General features: G+C 32.5%; 3 protein-coding genes across 3 annotated transcripts; 1 reads left to right on the top strand and 2 right to left on the bottom strand.

Annotated features, from left to right (window-relative positions):
- Positions 1–3307: 3307 nt before the first annotated feature.
- LOC108332490 (beta-amylase) lies at positions 3308–8438 on the bottom strand. The gene is made up of 8 exons (XM_052870971.1): positions 7240–8438; positions 6225–6293; positions 5740–6138; positions 5284–5448; positions 4867–5130; positions 4579–4788; positions 3697–3936; positions 3308–3613 (listed from the first exon to the last, which is right to left on the bottom strand). The coding sequence occupies exons 1-8, from the start codon at positions 7462–7464 to the stop codon at positions 3398–3400; spliced, it is 1788 nt and encodes a 595-aa protein (XP_052726931.1). The 5' UTR covers positions 7465–8438; the 3' UTR covers positions 3308–3397.
- A 3760-nt stretch (positions 8439–12198) lies between these two features.
- LOC108333516 (transcription factor ILR3) lies at positions 12199–14322 on the top strand. The gene is made up of 5 exons (XM_017568981.2): positions 12199–12470; positions 12627–12683; positions 13360–13434; positions 13513–13675; positions 13840–14322. The coding sequence occupies exons 1-5, from the start codon at positions 12316–12318 to the stop codon at positions 14086–14088; spliced, it is 699 nt and encodes a 232-aa protein (XP_017424470.1). The 5' UTR covers positions 12199–12315; the 3' UTR covers positions 14089–14322.
- Positions 14323–14631: 309 nt separating this feature from the next.
- On the bottom strand, positions 14632–15998 carry LOC108333728 (uclacyanin 1). The gene is made up of 2 exons (XM_017569204.2): positions 15479–15998; positions 14632–15392 (listed from the first exon to the last, which is right to left on the bottom strand). The coding sequence occupies exons 1-2, from the start codon at positions 15642–15644 to the stop codon at positions 14818–14820; spliced, it is 741 nt and encodes a 246-aa protein (XP_017424693.1). The 5' UTR covers positions 15645–15998; the 3' UTR covers positions 14632–14817.
- Between the last annotated feature and the right edge of the window lie 6396 nt (positions 15999–22394).

The raw sequence follows: 22394 nt of genomic DNA, 5'->3' as shown, positions 1-22394 counted from the left end.
AATCTGGCTCTCCACTTCCATGGAGAACCCTAGATCTTACAAACATGGTGGATGATAGAAAAAGAAGACCCAAAGGAAGAAAAGGAGATGTTCCCACAAGCTCCTCACGGCCTCCATGAGCTTCAGCAGTGAAATTGTGCCTCCAAAGAACCAAAGACTTGACGCTCTTCGCGTTTCTGAGTTAAATAGAGCAAATATGCCATGTCAGCAAAAATGGCCGCTCAAACGTCAGTCAAACTCAGCAGCTGGTGCACTAGCGCTCAAGCGCCCATGGAAAAAGGGGGTTTGAGCTTGACTCTACTGCACTGCTTCTTTTTCTGGTTTTTTGCAGATTTGCTTGCTTTTGTGATTGATTCAGTTTTCTATATTGTTGGAGATTCTTCCAAGAATAGTTTTAGCTACAAAATAATGGGATTAGTGATGAATTTACATCAATGTAGCCTAAAATACATTTATTTATAAAACAAGACAAAAGAAAAGGATTAAGCAAGTTATAGACTAGAAAGGAGTTGATTTTGCTATTAAAATGATGTTTAGATAATAGTAAGAATTAGCATTATCAATGATGTTGAAAGAATTTCAAGGAGAAATTCTTTGCAGTGATGATCTTAATGTATGCATTGACATATATGAGATCAGTAAAGATGTATCATAATATTCTACCAACCATTCAACTCATATAGAGAAGAATGGTTGAGGGGAGAGAATGACAAAAGTTTCTAGCCACTGGACTGACTACAAAAATATTGCTTATTACCGACAGGCCAGGAACCCTAGATAAGTTTGATTTACCAATGAAATTACCAACAAACCAATATCATTTCTTCTATGTTTTTTTGTGCTTTATTTGTATCTTTTACGATAATCACTTTATTGGTGTGAACAAATGAAAGGTAGGTGTTAACACATCTTTGATAAAAGACGATAATGTTGTGAAATAGTCTTCTTTGACATCTAGTAGTTATTCTGTATAGAAATTTTCAAAAATTCTAAGTTATCTTTAATTTCCTTATATATATATATATATATATATTTATTATTATTATAATTATTTACTTTATGAGATAATTTTTTTTGCACACTAGTTTATCCTGTTATTTCTTTTATGTTTTTTTTTTCTTTTGTGATAATCATGTGAACAAATAAAAGGTAGTGTTAATGCATCTTTACTAAAAGATGATAATGTTATGCAATAGTCTTAATTGACATCTAGGTAATTATCATGTATAATAATTTTAAAAAATTATAAGTTATTGTTTTGGATTAGTATTATTAGGTTAAACCATTTATGCAGTCCTTATTTATGTTGGGTTTTCTCAAATAGGTCTATTTCTTTTTTTTTTTTTTCCAATTGAGACCCTTGAAGTGAAAAATTCAAGCAATTGGCTCCCTACCATTAACTTGGGTTAACGGGATTAACTTTCTCATGAGTTTTCAATGTAATATGTGGAATAATTTTATGACATGACTAGAGATGGCAATTTTACCTGCGGGCACGGGTATCCGTGGGTAAAATCTACGACGGGTAGTAACTATCCTCGGATATTTTAATACCCGCTTCTAAACGGGTCGGGTACGCGTAGTATACTACCCGCCGTGCGGGTACCCGCTACCCGAGAAAAATTTAAAAAAAATAATTTATATATTTTTTAATTAAATTAATTAAAAATAAAATAAAATTATATTTTATTAGGTTAAATTTAATTAAAATTAAATTTTAATTTATATTATATTATATATATATATATATATATATATTTTGTAATTTTATTTAAATTTTATTTTAAATATGTATTAAATATTTCTTTTTTATTTTGTGCTGGTATCCACGGGTACCCGCGGGTTTTAAAATACCCGCAGGTATTTTTTAAACGGATACCCGACGGATAGCGGGTCGGGTTGTGGGTACAATTTTATCTGGCGAGTCGAGTTACGGGTAGGCACTACCCGTGCCCAACCCGACCCGTTGCCATCCCTAGACATGACACATTCAAAAGAGATTATGTAGAATATATAATTAAAAAAAAAGGTTTTTGAGAATTGAAACCCAAATTAGGGTTCATCATGTTCAACTTTACCTTTCATTATCTTCAACTTTACCTTTCATCATCTTCAACCCTAACGATTAATGCTCAGGGCTCATCACGAAATTCATCTTCAACCCTAGCGAAGTTCATCACGAAATTAGGGTTCATGGGGTGGAGTCCAATGTCACTCGGGGCCTTTCCTTCGAGATTGAGAGTTTTCTCATGTTTCTATTTGCGCGAGAGAAATGAACTCACAATAGATTTCTGTTTCTGTGTTTTGGGATGTTTCTGGGTTTGTAGGTTGGTGAATTTGTGAAGAAGGAGAAACAAAGGCACTAAATCTCTCACAACATGATGCAAGGAGTTTGCAATCCTGACTCTTGCGCGACTAGAGTTTGTGATTTAGAACCACCCTTCTTCGCAACCATTCCACACCCTTAAACTCAAACTCGCTGTTTCAACTTCCATCACAAGAGCCCACCACCTAAAAAATCACCAACCCACTCAAAACCCCATATCCACCCCCAAAAGATACGAAGGATACTCATCGACCTCAATTTAGGAACCCCACCACAAAATTCTCCTTTATTCTCGACACCGGAAGCACCCTCGTCTGCTCCCATGCTCCTCCCACCACCTCTGCTCAAATTGCAACTCCTTCCACAATGCACCCAAATCTTTCATCTCCAAGAACTTTTCTTCCTCCAAGTTAGTGGGTTGCACCAACCCCAAATGCGCATGGCTCTTTGGTGCCAACGTTGAATTGCGCAGACAAAACACTTCAACCGCCAACTATTCACTCACATGCCTTGCTTACACTATCCAATATAGGCTGGGCTCAACCGCGGGTTTTCTCCTCTCGGAAAATCTCAACTTTCTCGAGAAGATCCTCCTTTAATTTTCTCATCGGCAATAGTTGCGGTTGTTGGAGACACTACTGTGTTACGCGAGAAACGATAATCTTGCGACAATAGGATATATTTTTTTTATCATATATTCCATATAATCTACTTTGTATATGCCACGTAATCTAACATGCCACGTATTTAAAATATTCCATGTTATATTGATAGCTCATGAGAAAGTTAATCTTGTTAACCCAATTTAGCAGCAAGTAACTAATTGTTTCTATTTTTCGCTTTTTAAGAACTCAAAAAACAAAATACTTACTTGACAAAATCCAACAAAAATAGGGACTGGAAGTGGTTTAACCTATTTATTATTATGAAAGCTTTACTTCTTCCACAAGGTCACCGTTTCCAAAGACAAAATGAACAAGGTTAGAAGAAAACAATCAATTTTTCATATCTAGCTGTTCCTTTCATCCTTTCCATTTTTTTTCTGTTACATCATTCTTTTACATTCCCTTTCTAGTTTACTTTTATTCTGAGTATGCGTAAAACAATACCAAGTATGTAATGAAGAAAACCAGCAAGCACACGTCGGGTTACATCCGTTTCCTTTAACCATGGATAAGGCTCCAATGGTTCGGTTGCTTCCAGAAGAATCTCTAATGGAATCCTTGGCTTTGATCGCTCCATAGGTTCTGTGAAATGATAGTACCTCTCCGGGTCCGAACAGTAATCCTGTAAATTTTTTATAATAAAAGAGTCTTATGATTATATCAGTACTGTTGCCATCGTTCATCGAATGCAATGGTGCTGCTTACCAGGTTTGCATGCATCTTTTTCACGAAGGCTTTGAATATGTCAAAGTTTCTTTGCTTCATTAACTTGTCTGATAAACGGAGGTACGTCACGCCATACATTTTTCGTGCTGGATGGCCAAATTTGACAATACCGTTCGGTCTAGTATTTGAAAGGATTTGTTCATAAGCTTCACGGTCATATCTTGCGAGTGCATTTTCTCCTGCAACTTCAATCTTCTCCGCCCAACCGCCACTAAGAACCTGGAGGAGAATGAACGCACTGAATAAAACTATGCACGAAAAGATTATAAAATGGTTAATTAAAAGAACACATATGCATTAGTAATTTCTCTATGCTATTTCATAATAGGAATTCATGCCCTATGTTTTATCCTAGCAATACTATCTGGAACAATCAGAAGACATTATATATTGTGGATAACTAGTTTTATGAAACTATTTCTATGCGGGTCATGGAGTAATCTTTAGCTAGCATTTAAATTAAATATATTAATATTATTACATATTTTTTAATTTGCGTGTACAAATCTTGATATTGAATAGAGCCACGAATATTTACTAAATATTAGTTGGCCTGAAATGCTGGGCTTCTCCTACTGAGGCTATTAAAGATTCTCATGCCATGCAGTAGCTTGAAAGGGATTAAGTCAGAAGGGTTACGTCAGGACTTACACCATTTTAGTAAACAAAAGTTTGTCAAGAAAGAAAAAGTAAAGATGGAAATTTTGCAGTTTCTTAAAACCTGAATGTGAAGTTTGAGAAAGCTTTAAAGTGGTTTGGTCGATTATCGCGGAGAAAGAGAACGAAAGGCAAATATTCATCAAGGATAGTAAGCAACTTTGAATAATTAATACGATTGGGATTGAAGTTGAAACAAATTACCTGCTTGACAAGTTCCTCAGCTCCACTTTGGGCTTCAATTGGTTGCTCATTATTTCTCATCTCAAGACAAGTAAAATTTAAAATAGCATTATGTCGGGAAAGCATCCTTGCTATGGGTCTGTATCCATCCCTATGATATAAATTGTAATATCCCGCAGTAAGCTCTGCAGCATGGCTTTCTGTTTTATACCACCAGTGGATTCCGGAAACCTGTTTCATATGAAAATGTCAGGTAATTCATGCAAAAAACAAACATGCTCATTTACTATATTCATTCAAAGAATTTACTTTTGCTGCTAATTTCACTCTGCAACCAAGGAATACTTTGTTGGCTTCATCCAAGATATCATCACCATGGGTCAACAACTTGTTGGAATACCATGTCAGAAAAAAACGGCCTTTCTCTGTTTGATAAGTTCCATTTGATTTGAAAAATTCTGTAGATTCCGGTATATCGTTCGATTTTCCAGCATTATCTGGCAGCTCCCACTCAGGATGACCTGCCTCTGTTGCAGCCTCTTTGAAATCAGCTTTAAGATATCTGTCATAGCACTGCAAGATTTTATTCAAAATAGTTTAAACCTGATGACTTGTTCTTCCTGATGTTAGTCGTGAATATACACTATCAAGTTATTGATGTTATTATGTACCTAATGTATTTTAGAACTACACACAAATAGCTTCATCAGAAAACTCCAAGCTCACCTGAAATTCTCCAATACCTGGAAATACCCACCCCAGTTTGCGTGAGTAAGAGGGGTATCTGAGTTCTCCTGCAGGGCCAAGTCCTACCTCAATGTCTATCATGAGCTGAGATTTAAGAAACTCGTCCATATTCTCTCTGAAGCTCCTCATGTAGTCTCTATACAGCTGTATGAAAATGATAAACAATTATTTTAACATAAAGAAGAAAAAATATCATGAATTGGAAACCAAAAAGAACCACAATTCCTTTTGGCTTTCTTTTGCGCTAGGCTTTTTTCAATTCATAATAAGGTACCCAAAATTGGACTTGGGTAGACCCAAAATGGCTAAATGGTTGTGCACGCGATTAGTTATACTGGAATAGTGGCAAGACTTGGTAAATATAGATGTTTAAGGAACGTGAAGAGTTAACAGACAGCAAGAATATATGAAATAAAAGTATAGGAGAAAGTTGACCTCAATCGGACTTCGTCCATGAAACACAGATTCTTTGTCCACCCCGAGGGATAAACATTCCTTATTCCTGATACCTTTATAGTTGGTGTAAAAGATATCAGGGTTTTTTTCTCCAACTTCAAGGACCCATTTGGGTAGTGAGATGAAAACCGAATCCCCCACATTCCCCCCACATTGGTGGAACGACATTATAACTTGTAACTTCAATTTGCACTTTTGAACCAATTGAAACAAGGTCCTATAAGCGGACCAATCATATTGTCCAGGCCCCTTGGATTCTACTATGCCCCACCAGACGTCAACCATAACTCCATCGACACCTGCTGCGTGTAGCTTCTTCAGTTGTTTCTCAAGTTTTACTCTGTCTTCTAAGACATTTTTATTTGTAACAACTTCTAACTGAAAGCAACAACCATCACATTTTTAAAATACAACAACATTCTGCTAAGTGGCACAGGTATGAAAAAAGAAATATAACAACTTACTGGGAGCATCACATATACTGGTACATAATTTGCATGCATTTGATCTTCGGAAATTGAATGAATTTGTTCCTGCATTTTTATGAGCAGAGTTTACAGGTTACTATAAGATTTGGATGAATCGGAGATCTTACACGTTTTTCATCAATTGATATGTTAGCTATATGTGGCTGCACTATAAATTCAATCAAACATTTTTTAAAAAAAAGTTTTAAAATTTTACTGTATTCTAAATTTAAATTTAACAATATTTTCTACGAATATAGACTAATTTTGTCAAATTTTAATATAATATTCACTAACATATATTTTCAAAATTTAAATTGAAAAAATATATTAAAAGTATTTATCTACATCATAAAATATGTAGATTATAAACTCACAAATACGGGTCACCATACCAATATTGATTAATATAAGACACAATTTTCATCATGATGCACAAGAAAGTATCCTATTTTTTGGCTGGGAATATCTGGACAAAAAAATAACAAAGTCTGGGATTATTTAATATCATTTTAAACTTTTGGTTGTGTTCAGTAAAACATATAATACAACAGTAAATTATTGATTGATCTAAGTGAATGAGTCAACTTCCTTCTAATTTTATTATTATTATTATTATTATTATAACATTCTCGACATATTCTCGCCGTTGATTGAGAGGCTTGTGCTTTCAGGCTGATAGCAAGGGTCTCGTGGCAAGCATCTAAGAGCGGGACCACTGAAATGGTTATCACTTACTATAACGATACAAAATAGAAAGCAAGAGGGTCATTATTGTCAATCCAATTAATCCGTGTTATATGAAAATTTGTTTGGTCATAAGAAAATGCAAAAGGATAAATGAAATTATCGTAAAATTGAACACTGCATAGACGCAAAAATGAAAATCAATCAAAAAAAAAGGAAAGAAAGAAAGAACACGTGCAGGGTTGATGAACCGTTAAAAGGTTTAAACTCGCAATGGAACTTACAACGTTACTTGGTAGTGATGAGAAATGAAAGAAACGGTTACCTTGAATTTAGCAGGTAAAGCTTTGAATGGCAGTCCAAGACGTGATTGTTTCTTGACGTGACCATCATCCAATTTGAACCCATGGCTGACACTTTGCTTCCTTGCTCTCTCCACACGTATAGCTTCACCAGACATTCTTTCTTGCTGGAAATTATACCTTTCTTGAAACTGAAACGTCACTTTTGTCCCCATGTTGCGCTGTGCTGCACACACTAAGTCTTCCATTTTACCGCTCGCCGCTTAATCGAGATTAGCACTTCTTCACACTGACTGCATGAACCATGCAATAAGAGAATCTACCTATCTAAGGGAAAAGCAGAGAAGAAGGACGAACTAACTTTAATGGTGTTCTTGATTTGAATCTTCTTATATGTCTATTTAAAGGCGCTAATTAAGGGATGAAGCTTATATGATGAGGGACGTGGTGGATGTTGCTTCTTTGTTCTTGGACCGATGATGAAGGATAGAGATCGTTTCTGGACCGTCAGTGTCAATTTTTTCATCGTCGTTCATCTTCTTCTTAATTGGGCTTTATAATAGATCATCTTCTACTACTAATTGTAATTGGGCCTCACACGAAGACCCATCAATTACTAATTTCTGATATTACAAACAAATATCAATCTATATAATCTTTCGTTACATATTAATCTAATACGTAAATTCCATTTTGTGTGCATAAACAAAGAGATTAAAAAAATAACAATGGTTAGTAGCCGGTAATGTAAAACTAATTAATACCATTAAAACATAGTATATTTTTTAAAATATAAAAAATTGAAAAAAATTACTTTTCTTTACTCTGCAATCCTCGTTCATCTTCACAGTCGCATGCTCGTTGTTTTCGGAATGGGACTCCGACGCCGTCGTCACCACAATGTTCCGATTGGTCTTGCATTCATTCCTTCGCGAACCACATTCCCAAACCCCAATTTCAATTCACCAACCCCACCTTCCCCCATTCAATACCTCTATACGCCACCAACCAATCCGGTTTCAAATCCAACCCCTTCTCCTCCTTTCGATAACAAACCATATTCGCCACCACCACCTCCGCCGGAGGAAACTGCCCCTGCAAATCCTCCAAGTGTGGCCGCGCCACATGTTAATACACCTACACCTGGATACTGTGCATGCTAATGTGTAGCTATCTATCTGCATTTTGCAATTGCGCGATTGGTGATGGCAATTGGGTCTAAAAGGAAAGGGAAAAGGAAAATTAGAATTGAATCTGAGTGGTTTATATTATTTTTACTCCTTTTTTCACTCTTTTACTGATGGGTTTCTTTGTTTTTTTTTTTATTTCCTTTTTTCACTCCTTTTTTTTATTTATTTCCTTTTAGTGGGAGAACATTTTTGTAATGTGGCCCAGTGAATTTACAAATTGGTTCCTGACATCTACATTTATTTTCAATTATGACAGTCACTGAAGTTAATTTTTGCCCTTTCTGTGGTTCAATCTTTGTATTCACCGCTGCCATTATTACTTACCATATTCTTATTATTCTTCTTGTTATTCTGAGCAAGTTGTCACTAACAATCTAATAAGTGGAGGCATGATTTCATCCATGATGACACTTTTTTTCCCATAGATAAAACAATAACGTTTTAAGTTATTTAATGGACTTTTGAGCTAGTGGATCAGGTTGCTCGGCCAGGTCAACTGGGCCAGAGTGAAAAAACTAGATTGGATTTGCATAGGTCAAAGTTTGGTTAGATTTAAAATTTATTATTTATGTAGGATCAATTGATCAATTTTAGGTCAACTAAAACTAAAACAATATATAAAATTAATTTGTATAAAAATTGAGTCCTATATGAGGACAACCTAGATTGACAACTACGAGTAGCCGTTGAGTTTATCAATGAGTACAACCATATAAGAGATCGACATCATCCTCTACCGAAAACCTTAAGACAATGAGTTAATGAGTTTTTCACCTTTATATACTGCTCAACTTTTTCAATTTTATCCAATGTGAGACTTAGACTTACATTTGGAATACCAACCGTTCTCTCATGTATTTGGTAGTAAAAGTACAATTTGTCCTTGAAACGCTTTTGAATTTTGATTGATACTTGTTACAACGTGTTTTGTTTATTTTTAAATTAAACGTAGATTGCCTCTTTCAATTCGTCATTGTTGTTACTTGTACATTATGTTCTTTAAAAGTGAAAGTTCTATTTAAATTACATCAAATAATAATCCAAACATACACTTAGAGTACTAGGTTAGTTGAAGAATATTCAACTTTGCTCAAGTTAGGATAATTTTTGTCGAGTGTATTTTTTGTGTAATTTTAGAGTTGTGTTAAAGTTTATCGTTTAAAGTTATAAGAGGTTTTCATTTTAGTTTTATTCAAATTAAAATCCCAGTAACTGTAAAAATTCTCGACAAGTTGTGTCAAAATTCATCCCTTTAAAATTCTAAGAAAACATGATTTTTGTCGAATTATGAGTTGTGTTAAAGTTTAATATGACAAGAGGTCATGGCATTACAACAAGTTAAGATAAAATCTGACAAAAAGTCCATGTATAAATAACAAATAGTATTAACATCATACATATCCTAATTCGCACAAAACTTTAACATAATCATTGAGTTGTGCTTAATGTCAACTTCAACCGGTCAAACTAAATAAATTCTTAAGCAATTATTTCATACTCACCTAGTTATTTGAAAATATAATGATTCTATTGTTAATGTTTTTAACTTATCATCTTACATTGTGAATTGAGTATTCATTAGGATAAACTTACATTATGTTTTATTTGTTCTTTTAAGCGTTATTAGCCTCTTGAACTTTTACTTTCTAATGTATTTTACTTTTATAAATATACCATGCAATTTCAACCTCTTTCACCACAATGCTCAAAACTATAAATTAGGTACCTCTAAATTTTTTCCAATTGAGACATTAATACTAAATCATTCAATAATGGAGATCAATTAATAGCGGTTGATCTCTCTAGGTTCTTATTTACTGTCTTTTGATTTATTTACCAATTTTTTTTACACAATTTAAGAGTCAATAAATGAATTTTTTTATATTGGTCTCATTAGTTTTACATACCTCAAATAAATACACAAGGCTGCTAATTTTAGTTTCCCTTGTTGTATTGTATTCTCCCACGATTCTATTCAACAGGTTATTTATATTATTATTCATAAATGCTGCAAAACAAAGACTTCACAAAAACTAACCTAAATAACATTCAAAACCCAATTCCCAACCACACCAAGTCCAAGCTAAAAACAAAAAAAAAAAAAATAAGTCCAACAAAAATACCTGTACATCTTTCACTTGCATTTGCCGAATAAACTCTATAAACATGTCTGGGGAGAAAAGGAAAGCAAAATCAAACTCTAAAACAATGTACCTATATCAAACAGAATATTGTTACAGAGTATTTTAGAAAATGAGAAATGAGATGGTACATATATATACTTCAATGTTGACCCCTATTTAAACCACTTGAACTAGTTTCCACAGAAGAATTAAAAATGAAATCAGAAACTAAAAAAAACTCAAAAAATTTGAAGTCGGTAAAAAAATTTGGAGGTGTAATAGTATTGAGCTATGGATGTAGTATCAGATCATTCGTTCCTTCTTTTCTTCGGTTTAAACTATATCCCAGCCTTACATTCCAACATATTTTTTACAAACGGAAGACACTGATCTTACCTTAACACAAATTCTAGGACATCCCCAATTTTTTTGTAATACAAATTTCATTGACAAATGTAAACACCAATTCGAAAACGAAAACAGAAACGAAGGCTTACATGTTGTAGAAGACGAAAAAACGCACACGAGCCGCTCGATGATTATAACGACGACTCACACAGATCGCTCAATGGCAGCAATGAAATGGAAACTGAAAGAAAAGAGAAGGAACAAAGAAAACGAAGTCGAGAGGAAGGAGAAAGAGAATGTGAATACAAAAATGAAAGTATTTTTTTACCCTAAAACAGACTCTGGTTTTTTTATCCCAGTAATTCTCTACATTTTTACATGTGATATGCCACCCTCTCGGTTATTACATAATATTATTTAATTTAGCAATAATTTAAGCAATCTACTATTAATTAAAGTAGGAGTGTAATAATTTTTTGTGAGTTTAATCTCTGATTTAAGTTATTAATTTCTAAAATGATATTTTTATGCGCATCACGTCACGGCAATGAACAGCATGTTTCAAGCCACCGGGAAAGGGCTAGTTGTATTTTATTATGCATCCAAAGAGCCTAGATGAAGACAACAATGAAAAAACTTCACATTATATTAACACCAATGAGCTAATCACTATTATGACATTATCATTACTATTAATAGGATTAATACGTAAATTTTAATAAGGTGATTTCTAGAAACATCACCACACCTTTGGTATCCTAACCTCATTAAATAGTCCACCGTCCCCAAAAATGACGGCTCTTACGATAAGAACGGGCTATGTTAAAATAATCAAAGATGGTAAATTAAGATGGTATTTATGCGTAATTACTTATCTTGAACAAACTTTTATACCGCATTTGAATGCTGATTATATACGTTGATCTGAGTGATCGAGTAGAATCAGTAGCCTTAACAATTTCTGTGTCTCGTACCAAAAGAAAAATACTGTGCAGAATGTCTTTACGTTAGCAACAAAAAGTTACAAAAGTGAATGTTGTTTTATGAAAAATAGTAACGCGGCTGAATGGTCAACTCGGCTTAATTTGCATGTGAAACGGCCCAACACAAAGGCATCATACAAAGGAAGAGATGGCGTTTACTTAGTTCCTCTGCACTGTAACAACGTAAGGCAGTGTAATGCAATTGGCCATGGTGCACTGTTCTAGAATGACGCACAATCTGCTGCTTCCGTCACAGCCCTCATCACCACAATGACTTTCTCTTTACACTTACAACGGAAGATAAGGAACAAACAAGTAAAATAAACAAAAGCCAAAGGAACAAATGAATAATGTTGTGTTACATAGTATTATAATATTCTCACGCTATTCACTGCTCTCCTAGCCTCAGTTCAGACACAGTGCACTCTTTTTCTCTCTTCTTGCTTGCTTCCAACATGGACATGAATTCCTCAAGTGGTGCCTCCGGTTGGCTTTATGATTATGGCTTTGATATCCCTGTTGCCGGTGCTGACTTCATGGTTGCAGCAGACTCTGGAGGTTTTAGTTGGGGGCCTCAAAATCACACCTTGAAAGGTCCTTCACATACGAGGTCGGTTTGCTTTGTAACTTTCTGTTCTTTTACTTTCTGCTTGGTTTACACTTTGCACCAAGTGTTGTTGAGCATGGGAAGTGTAGTGAATATTGTTTTAATTAACCTTTATTTAAAAGCTAGAACTGCCTTATGATGATTGTTTTATAATTGCAGCTTGGAAATGGAATACTCACTGGATTCAACTGTTCTGGAAAATAGTCCTTCAAAGCGGTAATATCTCTTCTGGCTCTGTAAAGAATATATGAAGTAAAAGTTGTACCTCCACAACTGTTTCTATGATTTGGAATCTTGGCATGGAGCTGGGATGTTCGAGTTATCATCACCAGGATAATTTCCAATTTTGTACAGTTTCATTGAAGCCTCCCATGACATGTTCTATGCCTTAAGGGATTCTACAGCAATAGGACACCCAATTTGCTAGAACTTTACATAAGGATTTTCTCCATGCTGTAAATATAGAAGAGGAAATTAATTCTATGTATTACAGTCAAAGTGGGTTTGAGTGAAAAGAATCTTATAGTGCTCTGAATTTAGTTGAGTGATTCTTTCAATTGTGTCTAACCAATTATTATTAGTCATAGTGAAGAATATGGACCTCAAGAATGTTTCTCATGTGTTAATTGATGTTCATGTATTTGGAGATTAGGAATGACTACTATGTTTCTTTGTTAGTTATCAGTGACTATGTTAAACTCTAGTCAACTAATACAGGGTTAAGTATGTTTGGTTACAAAGAGTTCAATTAATGACTGTAAGTTTGACGTGATTCTGTGCCTACACTAACTTGAAATTTGTGATGAATTTTCCGGTCTCTTTTTCTTTTACCTCTGTCATCTTTCTCTTTCATTCATTCTTTTCCCTAAATCCTTTGGAACTCCTACTGCAGGTTAAAGACCGAGTCATGTGCATCTGGCGCCAAGGCGTGTCGCGAAAAAATGCGAAGGGATAAACTGAATGATAGGCATGCTATTACCTTGCGTCTTATGTGATTGAGTTTAGTGTTCAAAATCTCATGTCTTCAATTTGGCATGATTTTAAGGTTTCTGGAATTGAGTTCCATCTTGGAGCCTGGTAGGCCGCCCAAAACAGACAAAGTTGCAATATTAAGTGATGCTGCTCGAGTGGTAGTCCAATTGAGAAATGAAACCGAGAGGCTTAAGGAAATGAATGATGAACTACAGGGAAAAGTTAAAGAATTGAAGGTGCTTTTCTGTTTCTAGAGATTATTTTACTTTGATGAATTGACTTGGTAGAGTTTAGTTCTGACAGGAATTCGATTGCTAAGCTTTCTGTATCAAAATAAGGGGTGACCATGAATGAGAGTATATGCTGATTGTGTGTGGTTCTGAACTTTTGTTCCTTGCAGGCTGAGAAGAATGAGCTTCGTGACGAGAAGAATATGCTGAAGGAAGAGAAAGAAAAGTTGGAGCAGCAGGTAAAACTGACAAATATACAGAACAGCTTCCTCCCTCAAGGCCCAGCTGCTAAAGGACAAGTTGGTACCCATAAGCTGATACCATTCATTGGCTATCCTGGAATTGCTATGTGGCAGTTTATGCCCCCTGCTGCAGTTGATACATCGAAGGATCATCTGCTTCGACCTCCAGTTGCATAAAGTGGTTAGCAATAGCATCCACTTGGTTGTGTGTGCTCTTTGCTTGCGGTATTTTTGTACAAGTCATCCATCCTACCTATTGTGTGTTTTCTAAAAGTCATAGGACAAGTGTGCTCGGAAACTGATAAATAAGATAAATTTGTGCTATTGTTGCTTGAACTATTTTAAGAAAGTGGACCATGTCATGGCTATAATGTGTGTTGCATGATTAAAAATAAAAGTGTGTTTTAGTGATTGTTTGCTGGAATGTTTCCTTTTTTCTTGGTCCAGGTTCTAGAACCAAAATGATCTCCTGTATTTCTTTCATTTTCAAGAAGAAAGTGCCTACTGTTCCAAGATGCTGAATGAATATCATGTCCATTTGGGAAGTTATGTCACCTCATCGTTATATAGGAAATTTATTTTCTGCGGCTGATTATTATAGGGAAGTTCTCTTCTATTTGTCTGTTCTGTTTTTTTCACATCACCTGCTCTAGTGGGAAAGTAATTTATTTTCCTCAGTTTTTAAGCAATGTTTTGATGACTTGAAGATGGTAATCGATAGGATGATCAGAAAATCAGTTTCAGTAATGGGGTCTAAAATCAAATTTCATTGACTAATAATACACGCTCATAGAAATTATATCTGAATTTGTAAGCAATAACCACACCAAACGGACAAAGAGAACACCAGAATAATTTTAACACAATGAACTCAGAAGTAACGATCAACTAAAATTTTCTCCGTCCTTAGAAGGCCATAAACATCATTAGAAAGCTTGAAACTACCGCAAAGGAGGCTTGTAGAATTCTTTCCCTGGTAGATGAAGCTGACACGTCTTGTGAATGTTGTGCTAGAGGTGAAGCAGAAGCAGGAAATTCAGTAGAAGGAATGACCGGAGAGAGTATAGGACTTTCAAGATGAGTTTGGAACAATGGACTCGGTGCTAGAGGTGAAACAGAAGCAGGAAATTCAGTGGAAGGAATGACTGGAGAAAATATAGGACTTTCTATGTGAGTTTGGAACGATGGACTCGGTGCTGTGGGAATTTCTTCAGGAGATTCTGCAGACGGAGTAGTAGAATCTTCAGGAGATGCTGCTGGTGTGGCAGAAGCTGTTGGAGTGGCAAGAGTGTTTACTTCAACCTTCATTCCTTGGCTGCAATGTCCCATTGTCCCACAGATGAAGTATCTTTTCCCCGGTGAAGTGAGAGGGATGGTAGTGGCGCCATCGTTGTAAGACTGAATAGGGTTAGTTGGCTGGCAAGAATCATAGTCTGCCTTTGTAACTTCAACCACATCATGGTTTGGCGGGTACTTGAAAACTGCATTCATCAATGTCAATGTCATCAACTTAGAAACAATACATGAAGATAATGTGCTTCACGGATGCATGCTAGGACTGACTTACCTAGACTGTCTCCCACTGAAAATATTTGAGATGAAGCCCATGATTGAAGGTTTGAGTTTGTGTCCCACCCACCATTTGGGCCTCCAACAATGTAATCTGTAGCCAAGGCCAATTTGATGAGTATGGCCAAAAAAGATACCCTGAAGATGATTGCCGGAACACCCATATTTTCTAACTGCTAATGTATATGTGAGTGATGGAGATGATTCACCAGAGATGAGATGTGATAAAAGTTAATTGTTTAGTTGTGTCTGACATTTTGACTTGAGTTTAGAAGTCTATATATAGAGACATGATGGAATTTGGAGAAGAATCTTTAGAACGATGATAGTGATGATGTGTAGTTGTGGTTCATGCAATGCTGGAGTTGGTTCAGTCATGCAGATGAGAGGGATTATCTTAGTTGGTACAGTCTTGACTCTTCCATATGATTCCTAACTTTTTATTTGTTAAGTTTTCTGATGCTTGGAGGATTCACAGGTGTAGAATTTCCAGGTGATAGTTGTTGGATTCACAACAACTCAACTTCAGCCTTTTTCACATTTATGATTTGAAAACTAATTTATCAGTTCCATCATAAAAATATGTGACTTAGTTCACTTGCACGCACATCATTCTACCAAAAAGTTTCTCAAGTAATTTTTTTCCCTTAATTTGTAGAATAAATGTCAGAGATGTACAGGGAATCATTTTGAGGCTTGGCCTGTTATTCCATAGTGGTGCACCTAATCCAGGCATCCAACCAACCCATTGTGGCAGAATATTAAACTATTTTATGATATGTTGGCAAGTAGGGTTCTAATAAGGAACATAATAAAAATGCAGAGGAAACTGGTTTTTACTAATATTTATAGCTTTACATTTCCTCTATTTACGGTGAAATTCCTAGCTAACTGTTTCGAAAAGGTATCAATCTGATATATTTCTGTAGGTAGAAATCCACTCTGCATCATTCGGCATGTCAACCATATATGTTAACCATATAAAACTTGTTCTTCTCATCAGTTTCACCAAAGAAGTATTCATTAGATAGGTTGTGTTAAATGTTGAAAAAGAAAGTTTTATTATTTATAGTAGTTTTATTTTATTCGAATTATGTTTTTATAAAAATCTATAATCTATATTAAATAAAAACAAAATAATATTTGTAATATCTATTACAACAATAATAATAATAGTAATAATAAAATAAAGCGAGTAATGCTGCTAATGAGCTGAAGCCAGCATCAGTTCGTATATATTTAATCACAAAATTTCTGTCTTGCATCACTTATATATCATTGGCTAATACATTATTATTTTTTCTTGTAAGTGTAACCTTATAAACATCTTGGTTGTGTAACTTTCTTATTTTATAAATAACATTTTCTTGAAAATTGCACTTTGACATTAATTTTTTTTCTACCCTAACAATACTTTTCATTACCTTTTACTTTCTCTTTTTCTTTAAAAACACAAAAATTAGCTTGTATTAAAACTATTTTATCTTTATAAAAATTGTCAAATCGTATAAAAAACCTTTTTTCTATTTTTTTTAGTTGTTATCATCATGCAAGACATTTTTCTAAAAAAAATTAATTATTGATGTAAAAAGTTAATAAAAAATTTTCATTATACTAAAGAAGATTGGTCCTTTCTAAATCAGAGGTATAGATGAAAAAAAAGGTTATTACTTTATATTTGCATTAATATTTAATTAAAGGAATCATTATTCAATTCCTCATTATTTGGTTTAATCAAAATTCAATTATCACAACTCACTCTTAAAACTTGGAATCTTCATTAGAACAATAAGTTGCTCCACAACTAAATTATTAATCGCTTATAGGCTGATCTAAACTCAGTTTTAAAACTTGGAATCTAAATTCAGATTCAAGGGAAATTTCAGAAAGGTGTTACGTTAGCATAAGTTAAAGTTTTCTGTAACATCCTGATTATATAATAACATAATAACCAATATTATATAATAAAGATGTTAACATCCAAATATAGAGAATAGTCGGAGTATGACGTGTAATTAAATGTGAAATTACAGTTATCCAGAAAAAAAAACAGAAAATTTAAACTTGAACAGTTGAAAGGATTAAACACTACAAGTGTTCAATCAGGAAATTCCTAAGAAAACTACTCCGCAACATCAGTAACCTCCAGCTCTTGCTCCAAGAGTATCTCTGCAACAACATCTGCTCCCATCCAAGTGGATGATCATCGCCAAAGAAACATACCCAAACAGCACACAACACAAACAATGCAAGGATGAGTTAGATATAAAACGCATGTTATACATATAGCACAGTTAATTCATGTTATCATACTTAAATTCGTATAAAAGAACAATTAGAGCATACTTATTAAACCATAATTCACCCACTCACACGACATGCAAAAGTCATCCAAACATGATAAACTGACATCACAAGACCTGTTACTTTATACCCCGACTCGTCCAGACTATAATGATAGTCGAGCTATGGCGGGTCTTGCACTCGTGGTGGCTTATGAAACTTGGGCTCCCCACCCTACCACACTCACGAGGTTAATCCGTTATCACTCACCTTGGATCATACTGGAAGCACCCAAGACTAGGACCTCCTACTACTCCTCACCACATGGTTCAATCCTCTTTACATGAGAAGAAAGACCATTGGAGTTTTAGGATGGCCCCCAAGACTGAGCTCCTATTTTCATTCTAAACACTACTAGGGCACCACCATGTATCCTCTCCTTGAGGATCATGGAATTACGTCCATGAACCATACTATCACTTTGAAACTTAACCCAAGACATGAATAACCAGATACCATCATATTATCATAGTGAATCCAACATACCTCATACATTCACCTACTTCCCACAATAATCACATCATGTTCAGACGCATAAATTCAAATCAACATCATAAAATAACTACTAGGGCACCACCGTGTATCCTCTCCTTGAGGATCATGGAATTACGTCCATGAACCATACTGTCACTTTGAAACTTAACCCAAGACATGAATAATCAGATATCATCATATTATCATAGTGAATCCAACATACCTCATACATTCACCTACTTCCCCCAATAATCACATCATGTTCAAACGCATAAATTCAAATCAACATCATAAAATACATTCATCACAGAAATCATACAAGATAAATATATTACAAATAAAATAACAATAATAAAATATTACTATAAATGGTCATCGTAGAAGAATCAAATGTTTGACAATCATTAAAATAATCTTAATACATAAAAATTCTTGGGGAAACAAGAAGTTGAATCTGGCAGAGCCGGTTAGACAACTTCTAATCCTTCCAAGAAGATGCAATAAAAATTAAATAAAACAATAAAAGTTCTGGGGAAACAAGAAGTTGAATCTGGCAGAGCTGGTTAGACAACTTCTCATCCTTCCAGGAATACAATGTAATTAAATAATAAGAATAATAACAAGTTTGGGGAAATAAGAAGTTGAATCTGGCAGAGCCGGTTAGACAACTTCTAATCCTTCAAAAAATAAAAATGAATGTGGAAAACAATATAAAGTATGGGGAAACAAGAAGTTGAATCTGGCAGAGCCGGTTAGACAACTTCTAATCCATCCAAAAATAAAAACGAATAAGGAAAACAATATAAAGTATGGGGAAACAAGAAGTTGAATCTGGCAGAGCCGGTTAGACAACTTCTAATCCATCCAAAAATACAGAAATAAACAATTAATAGCATACATATGGCATAACATAATCAACATCACATTTAAAACTATCACACTTGAATCTAAACACAGAAGCATTTCTCATCCAAAATTTAAAAATCATACAGAAACAAAATACTTCACATTCAAGATTTAAGATCAACCAAAAGCAACATATACAAGACTCAAAATAATACCAAACAAAAATGTAACTCCCCTTACCTCTATTCCAGACTTAATTTCCTTCTCTAAAACAGTTCTCCGAAAACTTCCAGAATTCCCCCTTGCAACTAAAAATTTCTCCAACTCTCTTCTTTCACAAATTTTTCTATAATTTTGGTGTAAGTTTCAGCCTTCCATCCCTTGCTATTTATAGCCAAAAAAAATTTTACTATTCATTTTTTTACTATTTATTTTTACTATTCATTTACTATTACAAAAATATTATTTTAATTCAAATTCTATCTGATCCATCTTGCACCAACGTGGCTTACTTATCACTTTGGCACTATTCATTTTTACTATTTTTTTTACTATTCCCTATTTACTATTCACTATTCACTTTTACTATTCAATTTTCTAAAAAAAATCCTAAATAAGTTATCAAAAATTTGAATCTCTCATTCTAGAATTACTAAAATTTTATATCCAAAATTTACATTTTTCTATCCATTAAAATTATTATTACAAATAAAATGCTAAAATTTACTATTATAAATATTTTTCATGAGTCTTACAGTTTCAACCTAGACAAAAAGGAAAATCGTTTTTTCAGTACTCCAGTTTGTTTACTTCACGTAGAGAAGTTGTTTTTCCAGATACCTAGTATTTTCTCCTAAAAAGTTCTCTTACGTGCATTCAATTCTATATTTAAAAACAAGTATAAAAGTAGTAAGATATGTAATTGTTTTAAAGTATTTAAAAACAAAGTATAAAATAGTAAGATATGTAACATCCTTATTAATTAATACTTTATTACTAACTTTATATAATGAGTGATCTTCCAGCGTCTCTTTATTTTCTTTCTATACCTTTAAATTTTAATTTTACCTTTTTTTATTAAGAACTAATAGACTTTCGATTAAAATTTTTACACATTTTAAAAATCGTTAAAATCTTAATCAATAAAAATCGACAAAGTCTTAAGTAATTTTCGAAAATCGATTAAAAAAATTCCTTAATCAACTTTCAAAAATCATAAGAAAAATTTCCTAACTATCTTTCCAAAATCGATTAAGAAAAATTCCTTAACTAGCTGTTTTTTAAGCGATTAAAGTTTTCCTTTTTTAATTTTTTTAGTTTACTTTTAAGTCTTTTATTTATTAATAATAATAATAAAACATACTAAAAAAATTAAAAACAAAATTTACTATTTTAAATTAAAAAATTGTTTATTTTAATTTAATAATCAAAAAGCTAAAATAAAAAAATTTAGAAAAAAATGTTAATCGTATCTTAATTTTTTAATATATTTTATTTATTTTTGTTTAATAAATAATATTTTATAAATTATTAAGGTTTCTTTTTTTTAAAAAAATCATTTTAGTTTATTTATTGATTTTTTAAAATAATAATAATAATATTTTTTATTACTAAATTCAAATAATTAATTTTTTAATTTCTTTTTTAATTAAAAATATTAAATTTTGTTTTTAATTTTTTTAATATTTTTTTTATTATTATTAATAAATAAAAAACCAAAAAGTAAGCTTAAAAAAGATTAAAAAAATTAGCTGACTAAGGAATTTTTCTTAACTGCCTTTCAATTAAGATCTTATTGGCTTTATGTGTAAAACTCGACTTTCAAAAATCAATTAATTTTTAATAAAAAAAATGATAAAAGAAGATTTTTGAAGGAGTAGTTCCTTCTGTACCTCCAAAATTCATCATTCACCTCCAAAATATCAAAAATACCCTTGTCGAAGTTTTAAAGCCAGAAAAGTTTTTAACCGCGATCAAATTACAATTAAAAAATTTTCTTAACCGGTTTTTAACGCCGGTTAAGGTTTTTTTTTTTACTTTTGTTTTAATTTATTAATAATATTAAAAAAATATTAAATTTTAATATTTTTAATTTTGAAAACTAAATTAAAAAATTATTTATTTAAAATTCATAATTAGAAATTGTTTTTTAATATTAATAATAAAATAATAATAATATAATAAATAAAATATATATAAAAATCATGAAAACTTTAACCAATTTTGAGCATTTTTTTTTTAATTTTTTAGTTTGTTTTTTTCATAATCATAATAAATAATAATACATATTAAAAAATTATAAAATAAAATTTAATATTTTAAATTAAAATATTATTCATTTATCAAAAATTATAAATAATATTTCAAAATAAAAAATAAATAAATAAAAAAACCGTAATTACAAATACGGTTAACATTTTGAAATTGAATATGTTACCGTATTTCCAAATACGGTTAACATATATATATTTTATGTTTTTTCTTTAAATTAGTTAAATATTTATTATATTAAAATCTAATTTTTAATTATGAAATTTAAATTAATAATTTTTTAATTTAAAATATTAAACTTTTTGTATTTTTAATATTTTATTATTATTATTAATAAATTAAAACAAAAGCAGAAAAAACCTTAACTTTTTAAGAAAATTTCTTAATCATAATTCGAACACAGTAAAGAAAATTTCTTAATCGACTTTCAATTTCAAATCTCGAGAAAAATATTTTTGATATTTTAAAAGTGTAGAATGAACTTTCGAAGGTGCACGATAAAGTACTCTTTTTGAAGGTGCAGGAAGGAAGTAGAGAAGTTGCTCTTAGTAGTAGTTATTGTTCTAAACACCACTTCAACATTTTTTAACTAATATAAAATATTATTATTACAAACACATAATTCCACATATTATACAAAAGTTCTTCAAAGAAGAATCTATCTTGGTAATACTAAGAAATTTCACTTAATAAAAAGTAACTAAATATATAATGTAATTTAATATTTACTGATAACCCGAATATAAATATGTTACTCTATTTTAAAAAAAATTTAAGCCTTATTCTTTTAAGTGGATTTGAAAAAGTGGATTTGAGGAAATTTGAGAGGATTTGAAAATAAAATTTTTTTGTCGTTTATTTGAGTAAATTTTGAGGTAAATAAAAGTGAATTTGAAAATAAATTTTTTTAATTTGTCACGTCAATACAATTCTATACTAATTCTCACAAATTTTATTTCCAAATTCATTCTCATTTACCT

This window comes from Vigna angularis, chromosome 11, assembly GCF_016808095.1.
Source record: "Vigna angularis cultivar LongXiaoDou No.4 chromosome 11, ASM1680809v1, whole genome shotgun sequence".
Classification (NCBI taxonomy): Eukaryota; Viridiplantae; Streptophyta; class Magnoliopsida; order Fabales; family Fabaceae; genus Vigna; species Vigna angularis.
Note: the sequence above shows the minus strand (reverse complement) of the source record. Positions and strands in the feature narration are given on the sequence as shown.